The sequence below is a fragment of the Grus americana genome, chromosome 17 (genome assembly GCF_028858705.1).
Source record: "Grus americana isolate bGruAme1 chromosome 17, bGruAme1.mat, whole genome shotgun sequence".
Lineage (NCBI taxonomy): Eukaryota > Metazoa > Chordata > Aves > Gruiformes > Gruidae > Grus > Grus americana.
This window is the reverse complement of record NC_072868.1, coordinates 10644403-10658990: the sequence shown is the minus strand read 5'-3', so window position 1 is coordinate 10658990 and position 14588 is coordinate 10644403. Positions and strand designations below refer to the sequence as shown.

The window sequence follows — 14588 nt, the reverse complement described above, 5'->3', positions numbered from 1 at the left end:
GGGGGTAGAAAAAGGGGAAAAAAAAACCCAGGGACAGCCTGCTCCCCCTAGGCTCTGCTCCCAGGCAGCTTTGTGGCACGGCCAGAAGCAAAGACCTTGGCAGCACCTCAGTTGCTTGGGGTGCCTGGTGTTTGTGGGGCATTTCTTGCCCCATTGTGGCACTCGGCCGTGTTTAGGAAATACATCTGACAACGAAGTACATTTATTTTTGTGCTCTTCCCATCCTCACTGCTTTTTCCAGCTGATTTCCCAGGCCTTGGGTCATTGTGCTGCCCACTGGGCAACAGATGGTGAGACAAGCAAAGGGGCTCTTCATATCCCGTACCCCTCCCTAAGCACCCCCCCCTTTCCATCGGGCTTCCCATCAGAGGGGCAAGCACCCACCACCCGTGATACCAACCCCCACGGGGACGGACGTCCCCTCCTCTGCTCCCCCGCCGCTGCCTCGTGCTGCTGGACAAGGCACAGCATTTTGACTGTTGATTAACTTACATACTTGGGCAAAAAAATAGCCGGTGCTTTGCACTCACTCTCGGCCCTTGCAGTGGCCCTTGTGCCACCCCGCCGCCTCGGAGGAGCTCTCGCAGTGCAAGAAGTATTTCCTTTCACTGCTTGCCTCTTGCTGCTTGGGTAATTTTTCTTTTTCCTCCAGCAGCTTTGCTTCCCTTTCACCCTTCAAAGGCCAATGTGGGACCTTAAAAATAGAAACAAAGTGTGCAGCTCAAATGCATCGCATTAGCCTGACGTTGTTTTCAAATGCCACTCGGTCAAGTTGAATCTGCAAACAGGGCACATGCCAGGCTGAAACCAGAGCAGACAAATGCCTTTAACAACAGGTTTGCAATGCCCACCCGGGGGGGGGGGGAGGTTGGAAAGGACTGAGGCCCTGGCAGCTTTGCCTTTGCGGGATGGATTTTGAGAAGATCCTGGTCCCCGTGGCCCTGATTTTGGTGGTGAAGCTGCAATGCACTGCCCAGGCTAAGATCCTGAGAGAGGGTGAGAAAACTCAGACTCCCCCAAATGCGTCTACTTTTAAAAAGCAAGTAATGACTCAGAGAAATGCCAAAACCCAGCAGACTGTGCTGGAGGAGAAACTCACGTGGTGGAGCAGCTTTTAATGCAGCTGCAGAGGAGGAAGGTAAAGCTGATGTGGGCAGCGCTGGCTTGGCCCGTGTCCCCATGTCCCCACGTCACCCCTCCACACCACCCACCATGGCATTGCCCCCCGAGTGAGCTGCTTTGGGGCCACATCCGTGATGGGGCTGGTGCAGGCAGGAGGGCTGCCTGCAGCTCTGCCAGCCCCGCTGGCTTCTCCAGGCACCCCGGCCATACACCGCTGCCCCCCACACCAGCCCCACCACCACCGGCACCCAAGCACACCCTTCTCCTCCTGCTTAATTTTTAGCTCCACCTGGTGGCAGCCAGACCTGCAAATTTAATATCTTTCTAGCTGCAACAGCCCTGCTGTGCCTGCACCACGCACATCCCAGCCCTTTCTTGGCATGCAATAAATCCATCACCTGCCGGACATGGCTTTGGTCTTTAGTTTCTTGTAGTAGGAGGGGACCTGGGCTGTGCATACGTGTGATCTTTGCTCAGGTGTTTGATCAGGCTGCAAAATGCTTTGCAAGCTGAGGGCTTCCTCTTGCAACCGTGTCCAAACACCGTGGCAAACCCAACCTGTTGCTTTTTCCAGCTGTGAACGCTCTAACCCGGAGCTGCCACCTCCCTGGGGCACAGCTGCAGCCCCTGAGGGCCCTTGCTCGAGCTTCGGAGGAAGCATGGTCAGATCAGAATTCATCACACACCTAAACCACATTCCCACCTTCCCTTTCCAGGCCCCTCGTGCACGGAGACTTGCTCAATTAACAGCCAGAATTAACAGCCAGAATTGTTTCTGCTACTTTTCACAGCACGGATGCTGCTCAGGCATGGAGAGTGTTGCATAAACTTTATTAACTTTATATATTCCAACCCTGCTCTTTTCTTCAGCCCTACTTGCTCCTGCAAACAGGCAAAACGGGCTTGTTAGGAGGGAAATCTAAACCCCGGCGGCCCCGCCTGTGCCAGGCTGCCTTTCAACCTCAGCACGTTGTGCTTTCTGCACCAGTGCCCAGAGCGCGTCAGTGCTCGAGCAGCCCCGCTGGGGCCACCCCGGGAGGCTGCCTGCACCAGCCGGGGCCTTGGCGCTGCTCCCGGCGCTCCTTTTCAGTGAGTCCTTCCACCGCTGCCAAGGACAGCCCGGCCTCTGAGAGCATGCACAGGCTGGGGGGGCAAAAGGTACTTGGCTGGAGCAAAAGCTCCCCCAGCTTGCGAGGGATGAGAGGCTCAAGGTCATCCTGTATTGCTGTACCCTGGGACCAGCGAGGAGCTGGGCGCGGTGGGAGCATCTCTCGGCTTTGCACCGTGGGTGCGATAAAGAGCAAACCAGAGCGAAGCAGTGTTTTACCCAGTGCTGCCTCTGCTGCCTGCGCCTGGGCTAAGGAGGCGTTAAATATTTGAACCCAAGCATACATTTTTCTTGGAATAACCATGCGATGGTGATCAAGACAAGGAGCCAGAGCAGAGCAGCCCAGGCAGGAGCTGCCTGTGCCCGGTCCTTGGGACGAGTCGGGGCTGCTGCCTGGGAAAGGGGTGGCAGATGCACATGAAGGTTTAATGCATACCTGGCTGAACAGAGACCAAAAAGACACGAAGATGGTTATATCTGTGGTTGCAAGAGTGGGACTGGTTGCAAACCGTTGCTTCCTGGGCAGGGAGGGGAGCAGCGTGGTGAGGGCAGAGCATCCAGCAATGCCCTGCAGGGACTCACGTGGATGGATGCACACACATTTATTGATAAATACACTGGACACACACTACGAGAAAAATCAAGCGGAGCCACGACTGAACACAAACTGCAAACCTTCACGTTGGCGTGGGGAGCGGCAGGGACCTCCCACCCTACTGGCTGAATGAAGATGTAAACTCTGAGTGATGCCTTCACTACCATGGGGCTTTTCCAGACTGCTACACAGCCAAGTGCTGGCATCGAGGTCTCCACAACTCGTTGCCTTTTCCCTTGGCTACCTCCCTGCATCCTGACCGAGAGGGACCATGGGCTGGTTTTGGCAGATGTGCTTTCCTTGGAGCCCTGTCAGAGGGCAAACCAGAAGAAAGGAGCTTCTTGGCAAGAGCTGGCCTGGAGGGGCTGGTGCAGGAAGGATGGTGGGAAGGGGTTCCTCAGGAGAGGGAGCTGAGCAGCCGTCTGTAGATGAAGCCCAGCTTCTCCCGCAGGGCCAGGAAGGTAGGACGCTCCTCCGTGTTGCCACTCCAGCACTCCAGCATGATGCTGTAGATCTCAGGAGGGCAGGAGCTGGGCCGGGGAAGGCGGTAGCCCCTGGTGATTTGCCGTACGGTTTCTTGGTTTGTCATTCCTGGAAGGAAGGAGAAGATGCCTCTGAATCTAATGTCCCCAAAGGATGCCCTGAAGATACACCTGCAATGGGCTAAGATGTCAACTGGTGCTGCTGTGAAATGGTGTCTCTCTGCCACGAGGCTGGTAGAGTAGAAGCTGTGGGAGATCATCCAGCCCACACCACCTTCCCACCCCCAGCTCCTGTACCAGCTCTGCAAGCACTGAAAATCCCTCTAAGCAATCCCCAAAGTGGACAGTAACTTGCTTATGCTCTTGGAGCTGCTTCCACATCCATTATGGAAGGGACAATATGACAATTCATGACATGTTGGCTTTTGGGGACCATGGGCAAGCTGCCCAGCATGTGGACAGAGTGGCCGTGGAGGAGGGTGGCAGCCCTACCTTCATATGGGATCTGCCCATACGTGAAGACTTCGTAGAGCAGAATCCCATAGGACCAGACATCAGACTTGAGGGAGTAGGTGCGGTAGTTGGCTGCCTCCGGGGCTGTCCACTTCACCGGGATTTTGGTGCTGCTGCTGGTGGAATAAATGTCATCCTGAAAAGTAACGGGAGATGGGCCATGAGGGATGCTGTGATGAACACAGCCACTGCTTTTGGGGCTCTGCTGAGGCTGCAGGCTGGGAAAGGGGATGGAGGGGGATGGCTGCAGCACGGGGCAGCTTGGTGGCCCAAGGTGACAGGAGGATCCACAGCATCCCACTGACCAACCTTGAGGAGCCGGGCAAGTCCAAAATCGGCAATTTTGCAGGTGAGTTCCTCTCCAACCAGGATGTTTCTGGCCGCCAGGTCCCGGTGGACAATGTGCTTCTCCTCCAGGTACCTCATCCCATCCGCCACTTGGCAGGCGATGTTGAGTAAGTGGGAGGTGCCCAGGGACTTCCCTTCAGGACCTGTTAACACAGACAATCCAAGTGTTGGGGGCAATCTAGCAACGTCTATTTTGGGTGCTCTGGTTTGGAAGGAGACCTTGCATTGGCAACGTGGGACCAGGAGAATGTGTAAAACCTTGAATTTGAGGTCCTGCCTAACTGTCCTGGCTGTGCAGCGTGGGAAGTTCAGCACAGCCATGTACTCCTCAGGAATGGGACTGGGGTGAGCTCTGTGAGTGTTCTGTGCTGCAACGAGGACACAGACGTCCATGGCTCATTCAAAGCTATAGGTGACTTTCTGCCATGCAAATCTCCAGCCAGGCCTCTCAACCCATCCTACCTGCAAGTTCTAGCTCCTCCAGCACCAAATGCTGCTGGAACCCTAACCAAAAATGAGGTCAGTGTGGGGGAGGAGGGAGGTGTACCCAGAAGAAAAACAGGTCTTGGTGGGAGCTGTTTGTGGTGTTTCCCTTCAAGACTGATTACTGGGTCAGGAAAAGAAAGGCCAAGAAAAATAAACTGATGGCCAGGTGATGAGTGGAGCATGGCCTGTTACCAGCTCTGCACGTGAATGAAACCATGCTGCGGGCCCAGGGGGAGGTTCGGCGTTTCATTCTAACCAAGGCAGTGTTGCTCAAACACGGCAGAGGAGTTATGTCCACTGATGGGAGCTGGCAGCCCACAAGTGGGTGATGAAGGAGGGATGAAGATCCCTACCAGCACTTTTGGGCTCCCAGGGACTGATATGGACCCAACACACATGGACACCAAAAGGATCACACCAGACTGCATCTTTGGGTCTTGGGTTCAACCAAGATCGTCGCCACCAAGTGCCCATGGATTGCTCTGCATTGCCACTGATTTAAGTGGGATGGAAGCTAGGCTCACTCTCTCTTAGGGTCCACACTTGGGTTCATAGGGCCATTCTGGGGCATGGAAAGCATCTGCAGAGCAGCACTGCCCCAGAGGCCCACTCCTCACAGTGCTGGCACCAGTACTCACTGTTGAGGTAGCTGTGGAGGTTGCCTTTCCGCATGAGCTCAGTGATGATATACACGGGCTCATCCAGTGAGCAGACAGCATGCAGCTGGATCAGCTTCTCATGCCTCAGGCGCTTCAGGTTCTGAATCTCCTTGGTGAAGTCTTCTGCTTTCATGTCAGCTGGGGGAGAAAGCCAACATGGCTGTTGTGAGCTACTTTCTCATATGGACGTTGGGAGCTCAGCACGTCCAACTGGGATGAGGATCTTTTTCCTCCTCACAGGCCACCCCTGCTCTCAAAGTTCATGTCTGCACACCCTGTGCCTCATATCTAAACACCCATGAGGTGTTTTCCACAGGGCTTTGGATCTCATTTTCAGGATCATAGTCCCATCAGGACTTGACTTACAACAAACCCATTGGACTTGACTTCCCTTGACTTATCACAAACCTTCATTTGACTTGACTTGACGTGACTTGTCACAAACCCACTAGATGGAGCCATTTTATAAAGGTGAAGCCCAGGCTTAGGTGGGTCCACAGAAACAGTACAGCTACTTGCCAGGTCCTACCACAGTTTGCTTGACAAGACAGACACAGTGACCAAGAGGACTAGGAAAGGGGGTGAACAATGTGACAGTGAACAAAGAGACCTAGTAGGCCACCATTAACATCTGCTCTTCCGCCTACCTTTTATGATCTTGATGGCCACCGGCACTGTGTTCCTCCACAGTCCTTCCCACACCTCTCCGAAGTAGCCCTCGCCCAGCTTCCTCCGCAGGGTGAACTCCCAGCGTGGGCGCTCCCAGCCATCCCTCTCAGGGGGGGTCTGCAAAATGGACATTGCACGCTTGGACCAGCTGGCTGGGCAGGACCTGCTGGTGGAGCCTGCGTAAGCTTTTGGTGCCCACCAAGGCCTGATGGCCATGGAGGAGTGAGCAGGACATTGTGCTCCACCACCTACATTGCACTGATGTTGCAGCCTGGGCATTGCTTTTCCCTCTGCTAAATGTTCACTGGGGACACAAGGCATGTGGGGCATCCTCTGCAGTTACCTCTGCTGGGAGCCAGCGTATCCAAGGGGGAAGATTATTGGACACTACATGAAATATCAGGAATTCAGATCATAATTCTCTCCCCACCAAACCTCAAAGGTGGCTTTTCTCCATGTCCACCAATAAATAAAAATGAGTAAATGAATATTATTGCTATTATGGCTGATTTAGACGTCAGCTCATTAAGCATTTCTTTTATCTTACACCTTTGAATTTCACTCTTGAATTATTCACATTCAATTGTTATTTCTAAGTCATAATCCATGAATGGAATTCTAATCAGGAAATGAGTTGGCAATTTGGGATTAATACTCTAATTGGATTTATGAGTGCCACACTAATTGACATGAAAACTATATAAAAGCAATGTGATTGTCTTATACTCTAGGAAAAATATTGGAAGCACAGGTATTTCCAGATTCAGTATCAAAGGGCTTTGTAACAACATGGTTTCTAGTCTTTGAGATGGAGAAGGCGGTTCAGCAAAGCCTGTGCATTTTGGCCGGTCACAAATACATATAAATGCTATGCCCAGCCTTAACATGGCTAATAAAAGGTGAAGCTGGCAGCTGTACTAATGGTGTATTTTAAATTTAGCTTAATAAAGCTCAAATCCCAAATGGATAGACTAATTACTCATATTTTTCCCTAATTTCTCTTTCCTCTTTTCCACACTGGCCATCTTTGGGACCTCGGCCGAGCCGTGCCGTTGGCGTACGCACCGCGGGGCTGCAGGGCTGCAGCAAGGGGCTCTGGATGACCTTCCAGTGCTCGGTGTAGAAGGCGAGGAGCTCCTCCATGTTGGGGAAGGGATGTCCCTTCTGTATGTACAGGCTGCCCCCGGGGCTCTTGCAGATTCGGAAGTGGCTGACCTTCGTGTGGTTGCGCACTGCGGGGAAGCCCAGGCGGGGGAACACTCAGCTGGTGCAATCGCCAGCATCTTCCCACCTCCCTGCTGACTCTCACCCTCTGTCCTTTCCAGGCAGCTGGTCTATTAATTCACCCTAAAGCAACAAAACTCACCCCTGGGGAATTACATCCCACTCCCCACCATCCCTTTTGCTCCCTCCTCCTGGCTCGGAAGACTTCTGACCACGGGTGAGCAGGGCTCACTGGGACCAGAGTGGCGATGCTTTATTAGCAGGGATAATTCCCCATGCAAATGGACTGCTTGAGAGCAACAGAGCCCATTGCTGCTCGAGGTGGATAAACCAGCGGTGGTCAGACCTCCTGCAGGCACACCGCAGTCTGGGGGGGGCCAATGGGCAGGATGCGGGGTTCACCGTGAATTTCTCAAGGTTCTTTTTATGTAGATCGGACCAGATCGTAACAGTGCTGTGTGGTCCAAAAACCCCTGAATTCAGATTTCTGTACGTGGGAGCAGCCCAGGCCCTGGTAATCTGGAGTGGCGGCATATTTTTAGACAACTCTCAGATGACAAAAGCTGCTGGAATGAAATCCTGAGCGTTAGTGCCATGAAACCATCATTAAGCCGCTGTGAATTGTTTATGGCTTTCATACTCTGGATGGGAGGAACATACTTTCCTTTGCCACAGTAATTTGGCAATCCATTCCTGCATCTATTAGCTTTCCCCACGCTTTTAGAAAGCGGTCAATTCACTTTAACAAGATGCTATAAAGTGCTTTAAACATATTTCCATGTTTTTCACCCCGTGCTGACCAAGCCAGGAGCTGCCCCTAAGGAACAGCTTGGTTCCTTTCCCTGTGCTAATTTTCTCTGGATAATTGTCACAAAATTACCTGAGAGAGAGTACTCGCCCTTGCTGCTCTCACTGTCCCGGACAAGAAAGGAGCCGTGCTGGTTGGGAGGCGAGAGGAGGAGCTGCTCCGCTTCGTTTCGGCTGATCTTGCTGAAGTACCAGCTGTGGGCGCAGAGCAGAGGGGTTAGCGTGGTGCAAAGAGATGGTGCACGAACGGGACTGCATCCACCCCGGGGGCTCCTGCACCTTCTGAGCCAGCGAGGGGGAGCAGCTCGCTCCCACCATTTGCTCACCCCTGGCAAGCGGCACAGCGGCCAGCCCGTGGCTCAGAGCCTGTAAACACAGCTGCCCACTCACACCATTGCCAACCTGCGTCGGGGCTGCTTCATTTCCTTGGTTTTGTAGGCATGTGTTGCATTTTATGACAACTTACTGACTGCAAACCATTTCCTCTAGCAGCGCCTGATCTCTGCTGCCTTGAGCTGGCCAGGTCTCAGCTCCGTCCCAGGATCAGGTTTACACTCGTGGCTCTGCAGCAGGGAGCTGAGCACCTGCGCTGACAGCCTGCGGTAAATAAAGCACCAACCACCTGGTGCTGTGTGGAAGATACTCTGGTGGAGTTGCACCCACACATCCTGCCGTGACAGCAACAGCTACGGGCACAGGATTGTTTTGTACTTCTTGACCTGCATCTCATGGGCACAACCAGCTCTCAGAGCTCATGAGCAAATCGCATCAATGAAAACATCTCGGGGAATTGCCCTTTGCTGCTCCAGATTCGGCAGCGCTGGTCGGGGATCTCAGCACCCAGCCAGCAGAGAGGACCCAGCCAAACCCCTCTTCTGTACCCGACCAGCATCGAGATTCATCACCAAATCTCTGGCAAGAAAAGGCGGGCGGGCTGGCTGGGTCCCAACTCAGTGGGACACACGAGAACGTGGGGAAGAGGCTGCTTCATCCAGCCTGATACAGCTGTGACGTGAGAAGCCGAAGGTTTCGTCATTAACTTGGGATCGCCAGCATCTGAGAAGCTGTGCAGGAAATTATACGTGATGGGGTTACACAGCTGAACAAATTACCACCCAGCTCCAACCTGTGGCTCCGCAGAGTCTGTGTGCTCGCGGCTCGCTCTGGCCGCAAAGCCGTGCACGTTTGCTGCCAACCGTCCTCACGCACTGTGACATCCCCCTTGCCTCCATCCTCAGGATGGGTCTGGGCTGAGCTGCGCACGGGTTGTACACACACATGCGCGCACACACACGCGCACTCAGCTGTAGCTTGCCCAACTGTTTTGTGCAATGGGACTAAAGCAGTACGCCAGCCCTGCGGTCCTCACTGGTGTGGTCCCAGACAGGATTTGCTGCTCTCCAAAGCACACGCAGGGAGGGAGCGACGGAGGGAGCGAGGCAGGATCTCCCATCCCACCAGCTGCAATAGATGCCCCTGCACATCAGGGCCCCTTCCCAGGCTCCCTCTGCTCCTTTCCTTCACCCCTGCTCCCGAAAGCACAGGGCAAGTGCCAGGGGAGCGTGCGGGGTGATTACACCCCCCCTCATCCGTGCAATCCCCGTCACTCGGCATGACTCAGGGCCTGGCATGCAGGGAGCAGCAGTGTCTCGGGGCGCTTTGCCCGGCGTGTCAGGACCAGGCTGCCTTATGCAAGGATGAGCCTGGGCTTTCCCCAGCTGTCAGAGGGCTGAGACATCACCCTGAGCTCCACGTCGGGTGGGAGAGGCACCCACGGGGAGGGAGTCCCCGGCCCCAGATGAGCAGGACCCAGACGGCAGCAGCACCAGCACAGTGGCCCTTCAGGGCTCCGGGCTTCCCAGCAGGTCCCAACCCAAACTGCTTCTCCCTGCACTCCCGGGCCCTTTGGAGCTGACGGGGCTCAGGTACAAGCTTCCTCAGCTCCCTCCCTCCTGCCATCTCCTCTTTAATGCAGGGCAAGAGAGAGAGGAGCCAGAACAAGGAAGAGCCCGTTTATTCGGCACCGTAGCTGCACCCATGCACACCATCACATCGTGTCCCAGCCCAGAGCCACCCCATCCTGTGCGAGGGCCCGGAAAGAGGGACCAGCGTCTCTGCCCCCCCTCCCCCAGAGCATCCCCCAGCCTTTGCTTGCTGTGCTGAATATCTCCACTGCTGTGAGCTGCAGGAGCTTCATGGTGGAGATGGCCATGGGAGGGCAGATGCCCACTCGGTCCCACCACCAGTGATGGCAAAAGCAGAAGACGAGGAGCTCGTGCTCCCCACCAGAGCAGAGGGCGAGCGCTACCTTTCCCTGGGCAGGGACATGCTACCCTGGTCCAGCCTCCATCCCCCTGCGGGTCCAGAGCATCGGATACTTACGGCCGGTGAGCGGAGGTGCCGTGGCTGAGGTTGGCCACGTACGCAGCAGGAACGTACCCCATGGCCGGCTCCCCGAGCAGCCGCCGGGCTAAGACATACTCTCCTTCTTCTCTGAGGACACGCAGTTTGTCCCCTGCGCTTACGCTCAGTTCCTCTGCACTCCGGGCTGTGAAAGCGTATAAAGCGATAAAGAGAGAGGACTTGGGGATGAAGGAAATGGAGTTCGGCTCCGAGTGCAGCGAAACAGAATCGGAACCAAGATACCCCAGCGAGCAGCTCTCCGGCACGGAGCGGGGACGAAGCTTGTTCCAGAAGGACGTCAGAAAGGTCAAACGCTTCCGGACAAACTGCTCCATCCTCGGTGGATGCGGTGGATGCGGTGATCTATGCCACCGCGCTTCTCAAAGCCAGAGGAAGGGGCGATCCCGGGCTCATGCTGCCAGCTGGGCAGCTCATGCTGCCGTCCCGCGTCCCTCGCGCGCGTCTGGGCGCTCGCCGGCCCTTCCCCGTGAACTTCCTATTTCTGAAAGTGAAACTGGTTGATCTGGTGGGACGAGTCTGCAGGTGGGATGAGTCTGCAGGCGGGAGTCCCACGCTCAGACCTGCGGGCACATCTGGGAGACGGGCACAGCTGGTGCCAGGCTCACCACTCTCGAAGGAGGAGAACAGCTTTTTTTTTTTTTTTATAATTATTATTTTAAAGTGTGCTCTCCTGCTTGTTACCAGAGCACCGGTAAACACAGCTCTCTCTTCTTCAAGCAGCTCTTGTGACAAGTGGCTGACTCCAGTTAATAGTCTTGATCTCACTTGTGTGGGAGGGTATTTTTTTTTTCCACAGGAAAATAATTGCATCCACAAATGCGTGACAGTTAAAACAGAATTAAGAAAATAACCTTAGAAGAGATCTGAAGTGGTTTGGATATTTGCTGTGTGGATATTGTGGGGTTTATAACAGAAGATCCTTTTTCCTTTTGGTCTGCAATGACCTCCCAGGGTTACCCCACTAAAGCAATTGCCTCCTCCCACTAATTCCCCATTGCAGAGGATCTCTAGGGAATCCACTTCCCAGATCCGCCAGGATCCAGTGCTTGCTCAGCCTCCAGCAGAGATGGGTCCCCTTCAGCATCAGGAGGTCCTCGGCCCCAGGTGCCTGCGTGACATCCAGAGCCGAGCCCTGGCACGCAACCCCCGGCTCCAGCTGCCACCAGCACACCCACGCTCCTCACAGTCCCGGTCACACTCGGACGGAGACACGCTACAACCCCCCTGCCAAACGCCAGCAACCACAGGTATCGGCCAAAGGATGGAGATTTCCACCTCGCATCTTGCACGTCCACTTTAAGCCGCCTGAAGATCGCTGCTCTGGTGAGAAATCCCAAATCCAGCCCCCCCCCAGCCCCTGCCTGGGTTTTGTCACTTAACTGTTCCATCTAATTAGTGGGAGTTTTGTGCCTGGCAACTCCACTCCTGGCCTTGAGCCCATTATTTCAATCCTCCTCTGCTTGTAATTGGTCTGGGCAGCTCATTTTGGATGTCCAGTTGGGTTTAAAAAAAACCAAACAAACAAAGGAAACTGTATTGTAGGGGTCTAGGCTGCAGATTGCAACCATATGGTGTATGAAGAACAAACTGGACCTGTCCCTGGGTCGGCGGCTCTGGGCTTGCCGTGTCCTGCGTCCTGGGTGTCCCATGATGTCCAATCAACCTCCAAAAAGCTGCATATCTGGGTTTGGGGGTCAGTTCTTTTCCCACCCTCTCCCAGGCAGAGAAGCCCAGGGCAGGAGTACGCAGTGCTCCACGAGTGTGCTTTGCTCTGCGTGTTGTCGCAGAGATGGGAACTAGGAAAAAAGGGAGTCTTTAATAAAGTATTTGGCTCCCTACTTACCAAAGTAGCATCTGAATATACGGGTAATTCCCCCGAGATCTTCCCTCACCTGCCCAGCCACAGCCTTGCCCTCGGAGGCACGCAGGGATGTCTAATTTCTCTCTGTATTTTTCCCACTTCAGCATGGGGAGGGAACAGAAGATGGAGCGCAGAGGGGTGTGCAACACACGGGGAAGGGACATCCCCTCTGCTGTCCTTCTGCAGCACTTCTGACAAGTCTGCTCCTCACGTCACGCTCCATCAGGAGGAAAATGGGCTGCTTGGTTATGCATTTAGAGATTATCTGATTAGATCAAACACCGAACATTTATGCCTTGCTGTTTTGAATAAGGACTTGGTAAACTTGTGGTTTGCAGAAGGAGACTGGAGACTGATTTACCTTTATTGACCTTTGCCAGGTTAGATTCTCTAGTGGTACAAGTGATAGACAAGTGCAGCTGATTTATAACACACAAGGCTTTGGATCTTGATTTGCACCTAAATGAAAGAGTACTTCAAAATGACTAACATCCCTGAGGACTAAATACTGCCTCTGAGCTGAACTTACCAGACATGCATAACACACACTCATCACTGCAAACCTGTGTCTGCACAGGACACGCACGCACAGAGCAGGGTCCCACGCCAGGAAATAGCTGATAAATCACAACCTTTTTCTAGTATCTTTTTTATTTTCCTATTAAGTTCCAGGAGCATCCCTGCTGCTTTGAATCCCTTTGGTACTATAACACATCTAAAAAATAAAGGGGTCTGGGGGGAGAAGAAAAGAATAAGCACGTTCACAAAAGTTTCTGGTCCTTACACTGTGGGAAGGAAGATGGGAGGACGCAGGAAAAGTGAGAAAGATAAGGAAGGCACAGGTACCTAATGGATCAAGTATTTTCTTTTTGGTCCCTGTGACCAGCTTACAAGGATGTATTAAAACCCAATCTGTGCACAGATTTGGGGCTATGGTGGATACACAGGGACTTTAGTTCTAGCACCACTAAAAAGCACCTCCAAAGAGCAACGACACCAGAAGATCTGTTCAGCAGAGCTGGTTACATAGTCCTGGTTTAGTTGCAGAGCACCTGGGAGCAATAAACACAAACAGCAGTTTGCATTCATCCGTATGTCAAATACTGCACATCGTGTTCTCCCGTACTAATTGACAGAAACCAGCAGCTCCCCTCCACTAATGAGGGCGCCCATTATATCTAATTATCTGAGGTTCTGTTCAAGGTCCTGTTACGTTTACACTCAAAATACATCTTTCAGCAAAGAGCCTTTGGGGGGGCGGGGGGAGAGGAAGAGAAACATAAATCCAATTAATTCCCCAAAGGGGCAGAAAGTTGGACAATGCGGGTCATGCCAAGGAAAATGTTTTTGAGCACTGGACGTGTCATGGTAGGTCACTCGCAGGGTCACGTCACCGAGGATGTGCCACTCGTTACCCAACGACTGGCAAAGCACAGAGGCTGATCTCGGCATCGAGGGCGGCCGTGGTCTGCTGCGTCTGGCATCCTGTCCTGAAGCACCTGAACAGCCAGGAGACTTCCCTGGGCCTTGGGTTCACCTCCTCACTGCTGGCAGGGACTGCAAGCCCAGCCCAAACAGCGCTTGCCAGGGCCCTGAGGTTCCTCTTGCTCCTTCTATTGGCATGAGAAGGTGGCTGGGGGTTTGTTTTGGGTTTCATGTTTGTTTAATTTGTATTTTTTCTCAGATTTCTCCAGATGTTTCCTGGCATCACAGTGCATTTGAGAAAGGTTTTGGCTCTTAATGAATTGTTTCAGTTGGGTGCTCATGGGACATTTCAGACCAGGGGTGGTGGATGATGACAGCATTGCATGGGAAGAGGAGAAGAGCAGAACAGTGGCACTAAAGCAGCTTCAATTATTCTCCATTTCCTGGGGACCAAAGAAGAAAGTGGCATCTTGGCAAACTGCTGGCCTGTCATTACCAAAGAGGGCAGAGCCCATCCCTGGAGGCAAATGGTCCAGAGGCTGAGGGGCTTTGTAGACAGTCAGTGCAGAGGGTTCAATACAGGCAGAAGAACAGTCCTCCTGGGACAGGGAGTGGTGAAGGAGGTGTGAGAGGAGGCAGAGCATCGTGGGGTCTGGCAGCTGCTGTCTCTGAGCCCTGTAGGAGTGGGTTGGACTGGCTGGTGGAGAGGAGGAGTGCAGGTCACAGGGCACCTGAAATGGCACAGGAAAGCAGAAAAACTCTATGGGAGGCAGCTGGAGGCAGAGTGAGGGGCAGGTCTGGGGCATCTGTGATGGCAGTATGAAAATAGCAACAGCCCCTTAAACCCACAGAAATACTTTTCAGG

At 53.6% G+C, this 14588-nt stretch overlaps 2 protein-coding genes across 3 annotated transcripts in view; both read right to left on the bottom strand.

Moving 5' to 3' along the window:
• Nucleotides 1-2855: 2855 nt before the first annotated feature.
• Nucleotides 2856-10938, bottom strand: LOC129214159 (tyrosine-protein kinase Srms-like). Of its 2 annotated transcripts, XM_054845408.1 has the most exons (9): nucleotides 10660-10792; nucleotides 10396-10561; nucleotides 8087-8208; nucleotides 7048-7214; nucleotides 5961-6099; nucleotides 5293-5451; nucleotides 4130-4311; nucleotides 3800-3956; nucleotides 2856-3416 (listed from the first exon to the last, which is right to left on the bottom strand). In XM_054845408.1, the coding sequence occupies exons 2-9, from the start codon at nucleotides 10455-10457 to the stop codon at nucleotides 3223-3225; spliced, it is 1182 nt and encodes a 393-aa protein (XP_054701383.1). In that variant the 5' UTR covers nucleotides 10458-10561; nucleotides 10660-10792; the 3' UTR covers nucleotides 2856-3222. The 2 variants fall into 2 exon arrangements, with proteins under 2 accessions (XP_054701383.1, XP_054701382.1); XM_054845407.1 differs by having other exon boundaries at nucleotides 10396-10938.
• A 1706-nt stretch (nucleotides 10939-12644) lies between these two features.
• LOC129214051 (peroxidasin homolog) overlaps nucleotides 12645-14588 on the bottom strand; it is a 46486-nt gene continuing 44542 nt past the window's right edge. Inside the window, exon 23 of the mRNA XM_054845077.1 lies at nucleotides 12645-14454. The gene's annotated coding sequence lies outside the window, so the exon portion shown is untranslated. The remainder of the gene's footprint in view (nucleotides 14455-14588) is intronic.